General features: G+C 40.1%; 1 protein-coding gene across 1 annotated transcript in view; it reads right to left on the bottom strand.

The window, feature by feature from the left end:
• Positions 1-16,320, bottom strand: part of LOC114645279 (uncharacterized) — a 593,479-nt gene that overhangs the window by 519,133 nt on the left and 58,026 nt on the right. Inside the window, exon 5 of the mRNA XM_051922489.1 lies at positions 13,910-14,040. Within this exon, the coding sequence (XP_051778449.1) occupies positions 13,910-14,040 (131 nt within the window). The remainder of the gene's footprint in view (positions 1-13,909; positions 14,041-16,320) is intronic.

Raw genomic sequence — 16,320 nt, 5'->3', positions numbered from 1 at the left:
TCAATTGCATTGAGCATATCAAGGAAAATTAAAAAAATATGATTATGATGACTAAGTCGAGTTTGCTATAAACATGTTAAAAATATGTTGAATTAATAAGGTGAGTTAATTATTTATTTAATTTTTGCACAACAGGGCTATGTGCTGTGACATATGGAGACAGTGGCACACCTGTCCTTAGTACAGAGACACCACAGAGTTACTGCTTTAATACTTTTATTTTCATTCTGAAATTACCCCGATTGCTAATGGCTACTTAAGAGGCAGATGGTGAACTTGCATGAGCTAATTTTCAGGTTTATTACTGAGAAGGAAATACTTTGAATCTGGAACTCTGGAGAGGATCAATCAGCTTTTAAGCTACCTTGGCATGGAAAGATTTAACACTCCATCCTCTTTATATATTCTACTCTGTGTTCCAAAATTCACAAAATATCAGACGTTTTGCAAAAATAGAATAAACTGACAATCCAATATTAGTGCAGACTTAGTATCTACAGTAAGTCAGAACTCTTACTGCCTGTTGCATAAACATCTTTTCTTTCTCACTAAACACTGTATATGCAATGTGCATCACTAGTCATGTCATCAAGGTCTTTAGAGCCTTGCAAACAGGCACTGCAGTGCTTCTGGGGTAGAATTTGGCTGTCCATAACAGTGAAATTGGATTAAATGGCATCAGTAAGTGGATAAATGCATGGATGGAAATTAATATCTTTTGTGAAAGTAAAAGCTCAGAGCTAAACAATTCCCATAGGACTTGTTCATATTTTTCTTATTTTTAGCTGTAATTATTTTGGTGTCAGAATAATTGCTTAAAAAACAAGTAAAAAATGTACCCATATATAATACTAGTCAGAAATACTGACGAACAGAGCAATACAAATTCATATGAGAAGACTAGTTTCAAATTACTTTTATTTAGCCTAAATGATATTTGTTCTAGTTCCTCTAACTGTTTCAGTTTTTAATATTGGTCCTTACCTTTGTCACACATGAGAGCCTGGGGATCGCCTTCAGGAAGTAACTAAGGTAAGCAATTCCACCCCAGACTAGGAGGAGGCGCTGTTGCTAATCATTTCCTTTCATACTTCCACAGTACTAAGAAGAACCACAGCACCTGACTCCGCCCCAATGCCTGGAGAAAGCTCCGCCTCTTCCACAATTAAAGGGGGCATGCCTGAAGCACCGCATCTCATTTGAACTTTAATCTTGGATGTGGAAGGACCTGCCGAGCTATCTGAAGCCTACCCATTTACTTGTTTGTAAAACAGAAACAACTGTGTCTGTTTTTTGTTAAAAAGACTGGATTGACCAACTTTTGTTTCTACTTTGACAAGCCTTTGTATTCTTTTCAATAAATGGGGTTGCCCAGCTGGCACCCCAATGTTTACTGTGGGCTCCTTGAGTTCTCCTGGCCGTGACACCTTTTTGAGATGGCATGGTTACAAAAACACTACTTTTATTTCTGAAATACTTTGTGTCATGGCTTGCAGTAACTGAATACCAGCACAAATCTTGCATTGTCAATTCCTTAACTGAAGAGATAAACAGCCCACCTCCTCAAGGCATAAATTGGTGGACACCCAGTAGGTCTTACTACATCACAGTTTTTGTCAGATAGTTACATAAGGAATGTTTGGTAGGTAGCTTTACACAAAGTACAAAATGTTGACATTGAATGTTTCACTTGACTGTAGTCTGCGGACAATCCTGACAGCTTCAGTCACAAGGCAGAAAGCAGTGGTGGATGGGACACCAGTCCAAAGCAGGGCAGCACTAACTCACACCCAAACTTGCTATCACCTTGAAAATTTGGAGTCACCAAAGAAAATAAGCATGAATATATCATCTATCTACTTCTGATATGCAAGAAGAAATATTGGAGATAATCCACCCAGACACTAGGAGAATGTATAAACTGTACAACGATTGTCTCAGAAACTGGACTAATGCCCCTCTGAAGCAGCAAAACTAAACCTTGAAGTACTGAACTTGAAGAAAGAAAGGAAAATTATTTTAGCCAAGAAGGAATGGCTAAAACGTCATCACAATTCCATACTATAAAGCTGCTTTACACACATTCATAACATACACTGATCAGATACAACAATGAAACCAGTGACAGGTGAAGTGAATGACATTGATTATCTCATTACAATGGTATGTGTCAAGAGATGGGATATATTAGGCAGCAAGAGAACAACCAGTTATTGACATGTTGGAAGCAGGAAAAATGGCAAGCATAAGGATCTGAGCTCCTCTGTCTAGAGCCAAATTGTGATGGCTAGATGACTGAGACAGAGCATCTCCAAAACGGCAGGTCCTTTGGAATGTTTCTGGTATGCAGTGGTTGGTTTCTACTGATGTCCAAGGAAGGACAAATGGTGCCCCAGTGGCAGGGCACCCAAGGCTCATTGATATGTGTGGGGAGCAAAGGCTAGCCCATCTGGTCTGATCCCATAGAAGAACTACTGTAGCACAGATTGCTGAAAAACAATGCTGGCCATGACAGAAAGTGGAATGCAGCTAGCTGTGTTGGGCTACATACCTGAAAACCAGCCTGAGTGCCCTGTTTAGCGCATACAATGGGCATGTGAGCATCAGAACTGTACTATTGAGCAATGAAAAAAGGGGGTCCGATTTGATGAATCGCATTTTCTTTTAGATCATGCAGACGACTGGTTGTGTGTATCATTTACCTGGGGAAGAGACGGCAGGATGCACTATAGGAAAAAGACCAGTCAGCAGAGGCAGTGTGATGCTCTGGACAATGTTCTGCTGGGAAACCTTGGGGCCTGGCATTCATGCTGATGTTATTCTGACACTTTCCACCCTACCTAAAGGTTGTTGCAGACCATGTGCACTCCTTCACTGCAAAGGTATTCACTGATGGCAGTAGCCTCTTTCAGTAGGATAATACCACACAGCAAAAATTGTTCAGGGATGGTTTGAGGAACATTACACAGTGTTTGGGTTGTTGGGTTTTCCTTTAAGTTCCACGGAACTCAACCCAATCGATCATTTGGGATGTGGTGGAGAAGCTAGTATGGACCATAGATGCCCCTTTTCACAACTTACAGCACTTAAAAGATCTGTTGCTAACATCTTGGTGCCAGATATCACAGGACATGTTCAGAGGTCTTGTGGTGTCCCACGCCTGGACAGATCGGAGCTGTTTTGGTGGCACGAGGGTAACCTACACAATATTTGGCAGGTTGTTTTAATGTTGTGGCTGATAAGTATATATCCCACAAGTTTTGACCAGACATTAGGTTTGCTGAAATTGTCCAAATAAACAATATAACAAACAAAGCTAGAAAGTTCTTCATAAAAACCATGAGCATGCTCAGCAAAACGTACAGATATACTCTAACAATTTAAAAAATATGTATGTTTAGAAACAAACCAACATCATGTAATGATAATTAAAATGAAAAGCTAAAAGAATTAAATCAGATTCGGTAGGCTATAAAATGATAACAAGAAACTGCAACAGAAACTGTCAGCAAAAATTACTTTCTAGACAGGATGAAAAGCCATTTAATTTGAAATGTTTCTTATTTTATCCTTTTCCTTAAATCCTGCTTGTTGTTCACATATAATTTTTTCATATAATATCTCTAGACAAAAGTTCTAAAAATAGATTGCATCACACTTCAACAACAAATGGACAGAAAATCAAAACAGATGCCTCAGCCATCTGCCAGGTTACACATTTTTAAGTCTGCTTTCCTGGAAACAAAGTCTGATTAATGTCATTATTATGTGCACTTTTAAAGAAACAGGAACAACACATTATATAATATATTTCTTTCTTTTTGGCATTATCTAATTATTTATTTTAACTTAGATAAGGCAGCCACAGTTGGACATTTCTCCATAAAAATAACACAAAGAATTGTATACCTCTGCGGTGGGTTGGCGCCCTGCCCGGGGTTTGTTCCTGCCTTGCGCCCTGTGTTGGCTGGGATTGGCTCCAGCAGACCCCCGTGACCCTGTGTTAGGATATAGTAGGTTGGATAATGGATGGATGGATTGTATACCTGCTTTAAAAGGGAGTCTGTTCCTTGATTGCTAATTCATCTGAAGATTCATATATATACATTCTCAAACTTCCTTAATACAGTTCAGGAATTCTGAGGGACTGAAGCCTGTTTAGGGAGAATTAGGTACACGGTGGGATAAAGCCTTAGACAGGGTACCATTCCATATCAGGGCACACACAGACACACACTCATAAACATCTTCAGCAGCATCAGCCATTTTCTGAGCTTATACAGGCTGGCTGGTTGTCTCTGACATTTTTTCAACCTCACTTTCCATGATCCAGGGCATCCATTTGAGTGAGATCCTCTATTCTCTGACAGCATGTCCAACAATGTCTTCTTGGTCTGATCCTCTCCTCCTCCATCATAGTGCACCACTTTTCCCAATAATTCTGTGTCATTTGCTCAACATGCTCAAAACAGTTCATTCTGTTTCTCCTCAACACAACACCTAACTGTTGCGATTTTCGGTATTCAAATGCATCTTTGTATGTGCATTTATGATTTATTGTTATTTTTACAACATTCATTTGTAACACTTTAAGACTTTTAAGACATTTCTAAGACTTTAGGAGCTTTCATAAGACTTTAGGGATTTTCAAAACTAGACTTGATTTTTTTAGAAGAATTAAGTGGATAGGATTGGCGAGCTTTGTTGGGCCGAATGGCCTGTTCTCGTGTAGGTTGTTCTAAAGTTCTAATGTTTTGAAAAAAAAACACCACCTTACGTCTGTTGTTGTTAATAACATTTCCATTTGCTACCACTTCATTCCCGGAAGTGCACTGGCTTGTATAAATATAATGTTGTCCTCTCTTCTGTGTCTATTTCTTGCTTCAGTTCAAAAGCATTGTGTGCGTTATAATTACTACTTTCTCAGGAAACAGAAATTTGTAAGTTTAATTTGGCTTTCATTTTTGGTTTTGCATATTGACCTCTGGTTCCTTAGCTTGCTGGCTTTGGCTTTGACATTTCCCCATTTCAGACAGCATTTATTTCTCTTGTTTCTGAGTCTTGCTGATTTGTAGTCTGCCATTTCACAGTCAGAACACAGTCACCTCCACACCAAGTTTTACTCTCAACTCAGCATTCATCTTTCTCTAACTCCATGATACTTAATAAATCCACTTTGTCATTCTCATCTCTCATCTTTCCAGCTTTGATTCTTCTTCTAGTCTCATCAGCCATGTCTCACTCCCATACAGCAGACTACTCCTCACACAGCTTTCACAAACTTCAATGCCAAAGAGATTTCTAGAGAAGTCAGAATAAGGACCAGCTCCTGATATTTCTTCCATACACCTCTCACATTTGCTGTCTCTGCCATGACTGCACCCATGTTTACCTACAGCACATCAGCTGAGCAGCACAACTTCCTCACCATTATCAAAATGTATACTGTACTTACCACAGTAGAACTGCTCACAAATGTTGCACCTGCCACCTGCAGGTTGTCCTTCATAGCACACTATCTTTTATACATGGGTTTCTGACAGTGCAACACAAGCCCCCACCTCTTGTATTCCTCTTGCCCCTTTCACCCCCAACTATTTCCTTGATCTTCTATGCATTTACATTGAGACTTTAGTTTCCCAACTAGTTTTCCATTTCACTAACTTCTCTTGCAGTTTCACTTCACTTTATGCCATCATTTCAATATGTCTGAGAACTCTCATGTCTGTCCTTGAAGAACATCACCTCCCTCACTATCATGGAAAACAACAGACTCAGAATGGATCTCTGATGCAGCACCACCTTGTCCTCAGAACTTTCACTATCCTCATTTGCTGTATTGACCACTTTTCATGTTTCCTGATACAGTAACATCACTGGAAACTGGAGTCATTCCTCCCTCAGCCTTCTCGTTGCAAACCCCACATTCACAAATGCAAAATGCAGTGTTAATACCTTTTGCCAGATGCTTTTCCTGAATTTGTATGACAACAAAGGATGCCTCCATTGTTCCTTGTCTGACCATGAAAACAAACTGTATTTTACTAGCTTATACCTTACCACAATTATTTTGTACCACATTTTGAATAATTGTGGCGGAGGAGGTTGTTGAAGCAGAGTACCTGGAGGAAAATGCACACAAACATGGGAGAACATGCAAAATCCATGAAAATAGGGAATTTAAACGCGGACAGTGGATCTGAGAGGCACAGCACAGACTACGGCACATTTACTTAAGGATAAAGAATTTTAAATTCTCCCTTAATGACAACAAAGTGTGTCTGCTTTTGTTAGGAAACAATAGAAAATGTAAAACACATACAAACTTTATATAATCCCAGGCAAAACGTTTTTTTAATTGAAAGCTCAAGCAGTTTAATGGCTAGATGTATCTTTAAATACATTTTATGATATCTGGAAATGCATTTTAGATATCTCAAATTGAATTACAGATATCTAAAAATACATCTATTTCAAGTTTTTTTATGATATCTCAAATAGATTTCAAGATATCTTGAAATGATGTAATCTACATTTTCATATATCTGAAATGCATTACAAGATATCTTAAAATACATTTGCAGGCATTTTGAGATTAATCTGAAATACATTTTCAGATATTTCAAAATAACTTTCTGTGTATTTCAAGATATCCATCCATCATCCACACCACTATATCCTAACTACAGGGTCACGGGGGTCTGCTGGAACCAATCCCAGCCAACACAGGTCGCAAGGCAGGAAACAAACCCCGGGCAGGGCGCCAGCCCACTGCAGGGTGTGCACACACATCCACACACCAAGCACACACTAGGGACAATTTCAGATCGCCAATGCACCTAATCTGCATGTCTTTGGACTGTGGGAGGAAACCGGAGCACCCGGAGGAAACAAACGCAGACACAGGGAGAACATGCAAACTCCACGCAGGGAGGACCCGGGAAGCGAATCCAGGTCTCCTAACTGCGAGGCAGCAGTGCTACCCACTGCACCACCGTGCTGCCCATTTCAAGATATCTCAAATACATATTTCAATATCGTAAAATAACTTCCTGTAAAATTTCCTATTCTTTAATGGGACTTCATGTCTGTTTCAAGATATCTCAAAATGTATTTGAGATATCTGGAAATGCACAGGAAGTTATTTTGAGACATATGAAAATATACTTGAGATATTTTGAAATGTGCAAAAAGTTGTTTTAAGATATATGAAAATGTATTTGAGATATCTTAAAATGTGCAGGAAGTTATTTTAAGATATCTTGAAATGTATCTGAGATATCTTTAGATGCGCAGGAAGTTATTTTGCAATATCTGAAAATGCATTTCAGATATCTCAACATGAATTTGAGATATCTTAAAATGAGCGGGAGGTTATTTTAAGATATCCATCCATCCATCCATCCATTTTCCAACCCGCTGAATCCGAACACAGGGTCACGGGGGTCTGCTGGAGCCAATCCCAGCCAACACAAGGCACAAGGCAGGAAACAATCCTGGGCAGGGTGCCAACCCACCGCAGGACACACACAAACACACCCACACACCAAGCACACACTAGGGCCAATTTAGAATCGCCAATCCACCTAACCTGCATGTCTTTGGACTGTGGGAGGAAACCGGAGCACCCGGAGGAAACCCACGCAGACACGGGGAGAACATGCAAACTCCACGCAGGGAGGACCCGGGAAGCGAACCCAGGTCCCCAGATCACCCAACTGCGAGGCAGCAGCGCTACCCACTGCGCCACCGTGCTGCCATTTTAAGATATCTCAAAATATAATTACGATATCTTAAAAAGCATTTAAGATATCTTGAAATTCACTGTTGTTTGAGAAATCTAAAATGCACTTTTAGATATCTCAAATTCATTTCATGATATCTGAAAATGGTTCTCTGTTCCACTTGCGATATCTTAAAATGTATTTCAAGATATCTCAAATACATTTTGGGATATCATTAAAAAGACATGAAATTATTTCAAGATATCTCAATAGCATTTTCGCATATCTACAATAAAACTTAAGATGTCTGAAAAACATTTCTAGATATCTCTAAACAGCTTCCTGTACATTTTCAGATATCTGAAATATATTTCAAGATATCTAAAAATCAATTCCTGCTCATTTTAAAATATCTCAAATACATTTCAAGATATCTTATATTAAACAGGAAATCCCATTGAAATAATAGGCAATTTTACAGGAATTGATTTTGAGATATCTTGAAAATCATTTAACATATCTCAAAAGGCATGCAAGGTCAATTTACGATATCTAAAAATTCATTTGAGATATCTTGAAATGCAGACAGTTATTTTGAGATATCTGAAAATTTATTTGAGATATCTTAAAATGTAAAGGAAATTATTTTAAGATATCTTAAAGTGAGTTTCTGATATCTTCAAAAGTAAATTACATTTTAAGATATCTGAACTTAATTTTAAGATATCTCTAAATATTAATTTGGCTTGCCATATGTATCAGCAGCCATTCAGTTAAGGCACTGAAACACAAAGTGAGAAACTAGAGTTCATAATTTATCAATTAAAATGATGTATTTTATGTGCAAGATATTTGAAAAAGTAAAAAAACAAAAGTCTACCAACATTTAAATAAGCAACATTAAAGGTGTCTTGAGTTATTTTGTGAGCAACCCCTATTTTCCCTTAAGCATATCTCATTACTTTTTAATCATTACATTTTCTTCTTCCAGGTATTGAACCTTAATTACATTTGTGAATTCTTATTAGCAGATAAGTATTGTATAATGGGACCTCAGTAGAAGGTTTAACTAAAAGTAATTAATTCTAATGCATTAAGAAGACTTATTCTCTTAGCAGACTGCATTCTGAGATTTTATGAAAGTGTCGCCAATGGAAAATTGTAAATGTTACTCAAATGGAGTTTTAATAACTAAAATATTTACAGCATATACTCATTTCAAGCAATTCATACCTGAATTCAGCCCATTTAAGAAATGCTGACTGATAATAGCTAAATGAAGTCTCTCAAAAAAAACACTCAGACGATTTAAAAATACTTAAATGTTGATGAATCATAACTAAAATTTATATACCTTCATGTGATTTTTATTGTATATTTACAGTATGGGCCCAAGAATGAACATTTTGTAAACAAAATTAACTGCTTTTGCAAAGGCTAATAACTGGAATTGCTACTATACTTTTCCTTAACAAACACAAGAGAGTTTATTTTAAAAGAAGTCCTATTTGCTACTGAATCAGACTTTGATATTCTGAAGGTTAATGCTTAAAAATGGACTGATTGTTCTCCCAGCATTCATGTCATGTTTATCGTCTCCTACAGGTCACAAACTCACTCCTAATTTACATGATTTGTAACTTCTCATAAGCTTAACCTCATTCTAATGGGGAGTTCCTGCCTCTTGATCACTGCTACTCAGATAGTCTTGGGATCTTTGCAAACTTTGACTGGAATAAGTAGAGGAGAAGAGATAGATAGATAGATAGATAGATAGATAGATAGATAGATAGATAGATAGATAGATAGATAGATAGATAGATAGATAGATAGATAGATAGATAGATAGATAGATAGATAGATAGATAGATAGATACTTTATTAATCCCAAGGGGAAATTCACATACTCCAGCAGCAGCATACTGATAAAGAAACAATATTAAATTAAAGATTGATAAAAATGCAGGTAAAACAGACAATAACTTTGTATAATGGTAAATGTTAACGTTTACCCTCCTGGGTGGAACTGAAGAGTCGCATAGAGTGGGGGAGAAACGATCTCCTCAGTCTGTCAGTGGAGCAGGACATTGACAGCAGTCTGTCGCTGAAGCTGCTCTTCTGTCTGGAGATGATACTGTTTAGTGGATGCAGTGGATTCTCTATGATTGACAGGAGCCTGCTCAGTGCCTGTTGCTCTGCCACGGATGTCAAACTGTCCAGCTCCATGCCTACAATAGAGCCTGCCTTCCTCACCTGTTTGTCCAGGCGTGAGGCGTCCCTCTTCTTTATGCTGCCTTCCCAGCACACCACTGCGTAGAAGAGGGCACTCGCCACAACCGTCTGATAGAACATCTGTAGCATCTTATTGCAGATGTTGAAGGAAGTATAGCCGGCTCTGTCCTTTCTTACACAGAGCATCAGTATTGGCAGTCCAGTCCAATTTATCATCCAGCTGCACTCCCAGGTATTTATAGGTCTGCACCCTCTGCACACAGTCACCTCTGATGATTACGGGGTCCATGAGGGGCCTGGTCCTCCTAAAATCCACCACCAGCTCCTTCGTTTTACTGGTGTTCAGGTGTAGGTGGTTTGAGTCGCACCATTTAACAAAGTCGTTGATTAGGTTCCTATACTCCTCCTCCTGCCCACTCCTGATGAAGTCCACGATAGCAATGTCGTCAGTGAACTTTTGCACGTGGCAGGACTCCGAGTTGTATTGGAAGTCCGATGTATATAGGCTGAACAGGACCGGAGAAAGTACAGTCCTCTGCAGCACTCCTGTGTTGCTGACCATAATGTCAGACCTGCAGTTCCCGAGACGCACATACTGAGGTCTGTCTGTAAGCTAGTCCACGATCCATGCCATCAGGTATGAATCTACTTCCATCTCTGTCAGCTTGTCCCTAAGGAGCAGAGGCTGGATGGTGTTGAAGGCGCTAGAGAAGTCCAGAAACATAATTCTTAGAGCACCACTGCCTCTGTCCAAGTGGGAGAAGGATTGGTGTAGCATGTAGATGACGGCATCCTCCGCTCCCACCTTCTCCTGGTATGCGAACTGTAGAGGGTCGAGGGCGTGGCGGACCTGTGGCCTCAGGTGATGAAGCAGCAGCTGCTCCATGGTCTTCATCACATGTGACGTCAGAGCGACGGGCTGGAAGTGATTCAGCTCACTAGGACGTGATTCCTTTGGGACTGGTGTGATGCAAGATGTTTTCCAAAGCCTCGGGACTCTCCCCTGTTCCAGGCTCAGGTTGAAAATGTGCTGTAGAGGACTCCCCAGCTCCAACGCACAGGCCTTCAGCAGTCGTGGCGATACTCCATCTGGACCCACTGCTTTGCTGGCATGAAGTCACCTCAGCTCTCTGCTTACAAGGGCTGCTGTAATTATGGGTGGGGGGAAACTCTCTCCTATGCTGGTGTCAGCAGAAGGATGGGTGGAGGGTGCAGTACTCCAAGGTGAGAGTGGGTTAGGGTGGTCAAACCTGTTGAAGAAGTTGTTCATCTGGTTTGCTCTCTCCACGTCTCTCTCGATGGTGGCACCCCGCTTTGAGCTGTAGCCAGTGATGATCTTCATCCTATATCATATTTCCTTCATGCTGTTATTCTGCAACTTCTGTTCCAGCTTTCTCCTGTACTGTTCCTTCGCCACCCTGAGCTGGACTCAGAGTTCCTTCTGCACGTGCTTGAGCTCATGCTGATCAGCGCCTTTAAAAGCCCTTTTCTTCTGGTCCAAAAGGCTCTTGATGTCACTTGTAATCCATGGCTTGTTGTTAGCATAGCAGCGTACTGTTCTTACTGGAACTACAATGTCCATACAGAAGTTGATGTAGTCAGTAGTGCAATCAACAACCTCCTCAATGTTCTCACTATATGATCCCTGCAGGATATCCCAGTACGTAGTTCCAAAGCAGTCTCTCAGAGCCTGCTCTGCCTCAGGGGATCACTTCCTGAATGAGCGTGTGGTTGTAGGTAGCTCCCTCACCCTTGGTTTGTAGTGAGGCTGAAGCAGAACCAGATTATGATCTGCTTTTCCAGCGCAGGCAGCGGGATGGCGCTGTATGCGTCTTTAACATTTGCATACAGTATGTCCATAGTCCTATTTCCCAGGGTGTTACAATTCACATACTGGGAGAAGGCAGTTAATGTTTTGTCCAGCGATTGGCACAAGCGCCTCGTGGTGCTGCGTTTGCAGTTTAGCAACATCAGAATGGATGATGTCACCCGCTAGGCTGATGTCAAGCATGTGAGACTCGGGGACATCTTCAGACCTCCAGCGAGGTAGATTGTTCCAGCTCAAGCAGAGAAGAGGCGATGTTACTAACTCCATCTCCTTTTCCATCCACAGATCTGGATGCCAAGTGACCCAATTCCTACTTTAACCATGAAGCCCTGCTGCTTCTAGAAAACCACCAGAAGTAACCGTTAAATAGGAAATTCATGATGGAGGAGGACAAGTTAACCCATCCAATCCTCATCTTTGTTTTTGCATCAGATGATGCCAAGTTGTTTTCCATCTTTTTCATGTCCAATAAATACACAGAGATTACCAGCTGGTACCCCCAACCCTTCTACTGCCTAACGATTCTTCTTCTTACAATGTGTATCTTTTTTGCACTGAATGCAGTTGATCATTTAGTGGCTTGCCAAAGAATGTTGCAGAATTTCAAATGCACTGACCCTTAATTTAAAAAAGTGCACCAGTCATACATGTAATGTACTTTTGTCCTTTCCTTTTAAACTTTTGTACTCACTGTAATAATCACCAACTGACACAGCAAAAAAAGAAAGGAAGTGTGTCCCTCCACCGTATAAGCATAAGGAAAATCCAACAGACAATTGCCCCTCAGGCACTCTGAGAACCATCTGCCTGGACACCCAAATCATTGCAGTTACAATTTTTTTTATATTTTCAATTTTTAAATGCTTTCACATCAACATACACTTTCCACTCACACATGCTAAGAGATAAAAATAACTCCTCGGGAACTATTACATAGAAAAGCTAATATGATATAAATTAATCAATAGTCCATCAATAAAAGCTTTAAATAAACATTAATTTTCCTAGCTGTATATGAAATTAGAAAAGTTATACATACAAATGATAAATAGCTAACATTACTGTGACTCTGTAACTGTATTGGTGCCATTTGCATGCTCCCCTATGCCTTTTTATTATAGTGGAGACTTTCATTACCTTAATAAGCAGCCACTGTGGTCTTTTATAAGAAGCCATTTCCTCTCACATTTCTTTTGACCCTCTTTTTAAAAACCATCAGGAGAGCCCTGTGGCCCCAGTGTGACTGACTAGCTCTGAACAGGTCAAGTTAATTATAATATTCTGAATCTGAAGGCATTAGACAGGCAACCTGTTTCACATACTTTACATTTTAACAGAAATCTTAAATATAGTAAAGTCAGTGCAGTAGTTAGCACTCCTGCCTCATTGATTTGGTGTTTGGGGTTTAACTTCTGTGTTCGGGCTGTGTCTGCTTGGGTTTTTCTCTGGTACTCTGGTTTTCTTTGAGTAACCCAAAGTAATGTGCGTTAGGTTAATTGGTGATTCTAAATATGCCTTATGTGGATTTAAGTGTAAGCTGGCTCTTCAGTGGACTGGTGTTCAGGTCAGGTTTGGTTTCTGCCCTGAATTGGATTTGAGAATATTATGTAAAATGTAATAACAATATAACACTATCGGGCGGCACGGTCATGCAATGGGTAGCACTGCTGCCTTGCAGTTAGGAGACCCAGGTTCGCTTCCCGGGTCCTCCCTGCATGGAGTTTGCATGTTCTCCCCGTGTCTGCGTCGGTTTCCTCCCAAAGAGGATTGCATTGGCGATTCTAAATTGTCCCTAGTGTGTGCTTGGTGTGTGTGTGTGTGTGTGTGTGCACCCTGCGGTGGGGCTGTCGCCCTGCCTGGGGTTTGTTTCCTGCCTTGCGTCCTGTGTTGGCTGGGATTGGCTTCAGCAGACCCCCGTGACCCTGTAGTTAGGATATAGCTGGTTGGATAATGGATGGATGGATATAACACTATCAAGAAGCATAGTTGTTTTTAGTATTTTTGTCACCCATAATCAGTCAGTAGAGAGAAAAATATTTCAAACACAGCATATATTTGTACACTAATAAATACACCTAGTATGTGATTCTACAAAAAAAGCAATAAACACCACACAGTTACTTACACGTCATGTTGCTGCGTAATGTCTGGTGATTCAAACACTTCAGATGGTAACAGTACTGGGGCTGATTTGCTTTCTTTCTTTCCTCTCTCAATATCTTCTGTAAAGTATATTTTAGCTGTTCCTGGGTGATCCTGCACAAGACAAAATCAGAAAGAGAAATGTTATAATTACAAGTATTGAGTAACCACAGACAGACATGAATTAAAATAAATAAATAAATATACACACACACACACTTTGGTTTGAACACACACAGGAATGACATTAAAACAAGAAAATTCAGGAGAAAGAAAAATCCTGACTTGGATGTCACAGTCACAGTGAAGCATTATGCAGACGTATTGAGCTGGCATAAAGAAACCCCTGCAGCATTTCTTGACACTCTTTTGCTGAATAATTTGTTGGCTGAAAGTCCTCAGCGTTAGTGCATAAGAGAGAGGATGTCCAGCATTGTTCATAATGGCACTCAGTTTTGTTTAAATTCTCTCGCTACCACCTCAAGGGATTCCATAGTGTATCCTTTAACTGAGCGTGCCCTTTTAATTAGCTTGTTGATTCAGTGAGCTTCACTTGAAGTGATTTTACCAGCCCAGTACACCAGTGTTCAAAATTGCACTGGCCATCACAGAGTTGTAGAAGATATGAAGGATATCACTTTTCACATTAATAGAGCACAGTATCCTAAGGAAGAAGAGCCTACTCTGACCTTTCTTATATAGTTCTTCTGTGTTCCGAAACCAGTGCAAGGTGTCATTAATGTGGACCTCTAGGTACTTTTAGAAGTGGACCACCTCTACATCCACTCCCTCACTTTGGTGCGGTGAAAGTTAATAACCAGTTCCTTGGTATTGCTGATGTTAAGATACAGACAATTCTCTTTGCACCAATAAAGAAATTTTCCCACCTGATTCCTATATTCTGTCTCATCCCCTTTATCAATACACCTCATACTGTAAGTGCAGAATCATCTGAGAATTTATGCAACTGACATGACCTAGCATTATATTTATTGTGTAAAGGTGTACAGTGAAAAGCACACAAAAGTGTTCCTTGTGGTGTTCCAGTGTTGCTCATATCTGTATCAGAAACACAGTCCTTGAGTCTCACAAACTGTGGTCTGCTCGTAAGAGAGTCCATTATCCAGGACACCATAAGCCAATCCACCTGCATATCTCTGAGTTTACAACTTTTTTGGATTGGCAGGAGAAATCATAAACATAATTCTCACAGTGCTGCCAGCTTTGTCCAGGTGAGAATGAGCCTTGTGGAGCAGATAGATAATTGCATCCTCAACTCCAATCAATGTCTGATAGGCAAAATGAAGTGGGTCCAGGTGGTCTACCACAAGAGGACTCATATAGTCCAGGACCAGTCTCTCAAAGGTCTTCATGATATGAGAATAAGTGCCACTGGTCTGTAGTCATTAGGAGAAGAGGCCCCTACCTTCTTTGGAAGAGGAACAATGCACAATGTTTTCCACAGCAGTGGAACTTTCTGAAGCCTTACGGACAGATTGAAAAGGCAACAGAGGACTCCATAAAGTTAGTCAGCACATGCCTTAGAATTTCAGGACTGACTGACCCACAGCTTTTCCTGTGTATAGCTTTCTCAGTTGTCTCCTTACTTAGTCTTTAGTTACAGATGGTCCACACTGATAATCAGAGATGGACTTGCAATGGCCTCTCTGGTTGATGTGGTAGGAGTTGTTGATTGAGAAGGGATGATGTGAGAAGACTGGTTATTGGAAGAAGGTAGCAGCGGGAGGGAAAATCTATTAAAAAATTGGTTCAGGGGGATAATTTTGTCCACATCACCTTCAATCACCTGGACCCTGGATTGCTTAAGTCCCATACTTATACCCAGTCCTTTATAGACATCCTTCATGTTATTCTGAGTGTTTTCGTTTTCTGTTTGTCAGCTTCCTTTCCTTCACTTAGCTTTTGCTTCAGCACACACAGTATATCCTTCAGAGAAGGTTCACCATGAAAAAACATTTTTGGTAGCTTTACCATAACATCAATGTCTAAAAAAACATTTTTTAGTTTGATTGTACCAATACTGAAAAATGTAAAAGGAAAAATCTCAAGCAAATTGCCCATTCTGTGGTGGGTTAGCACCCTGCCCGGGATTGGTCCCTGCCTTGTGCCCTGTGTTGGCTGGGATTGGCTCCCGCAGACCCCCGTGACCCTGTGTTCAGATTCAGCGGGTTGGAAAATGGATGGATGGATGGAAATTGCCCATTTATATTGGTTTTATACACTAATTGGCATATTTTAAAAGTTTACCTTCAAATTACGGTCCAAGTGAATTGGTAACTGATTACCTTAGCTTTAAGAACATTACCAACGCAAAGTAAGTTTTTTATTTAAGCTAGGTTGTGTTATCAAAAAAGTAATATAAAGTTGATCAAT

Source organism: Erpetoichthys calabaricus, chromosome 2 (genome assembly GCF_900747795.2).
Source record: "Erpetoichthys calabaricus chromosome 2, fErpCal1.3, whole genome shotgun sequence".
In the NCBI taxonomy this organism is placed as follows: domain Eukaryota; kingdom Metazoa; phylum Chordata; class Cladistia; order Polypteriformes; family Polypteridae; genus Erpetoichthys; species Erpetoichthys calabaricus.
The sequence above is the reverse complement of the archived record's forward strand: the minus strand, read 5'-3'. Positions and strand labels throughout refer to the sequence as shown.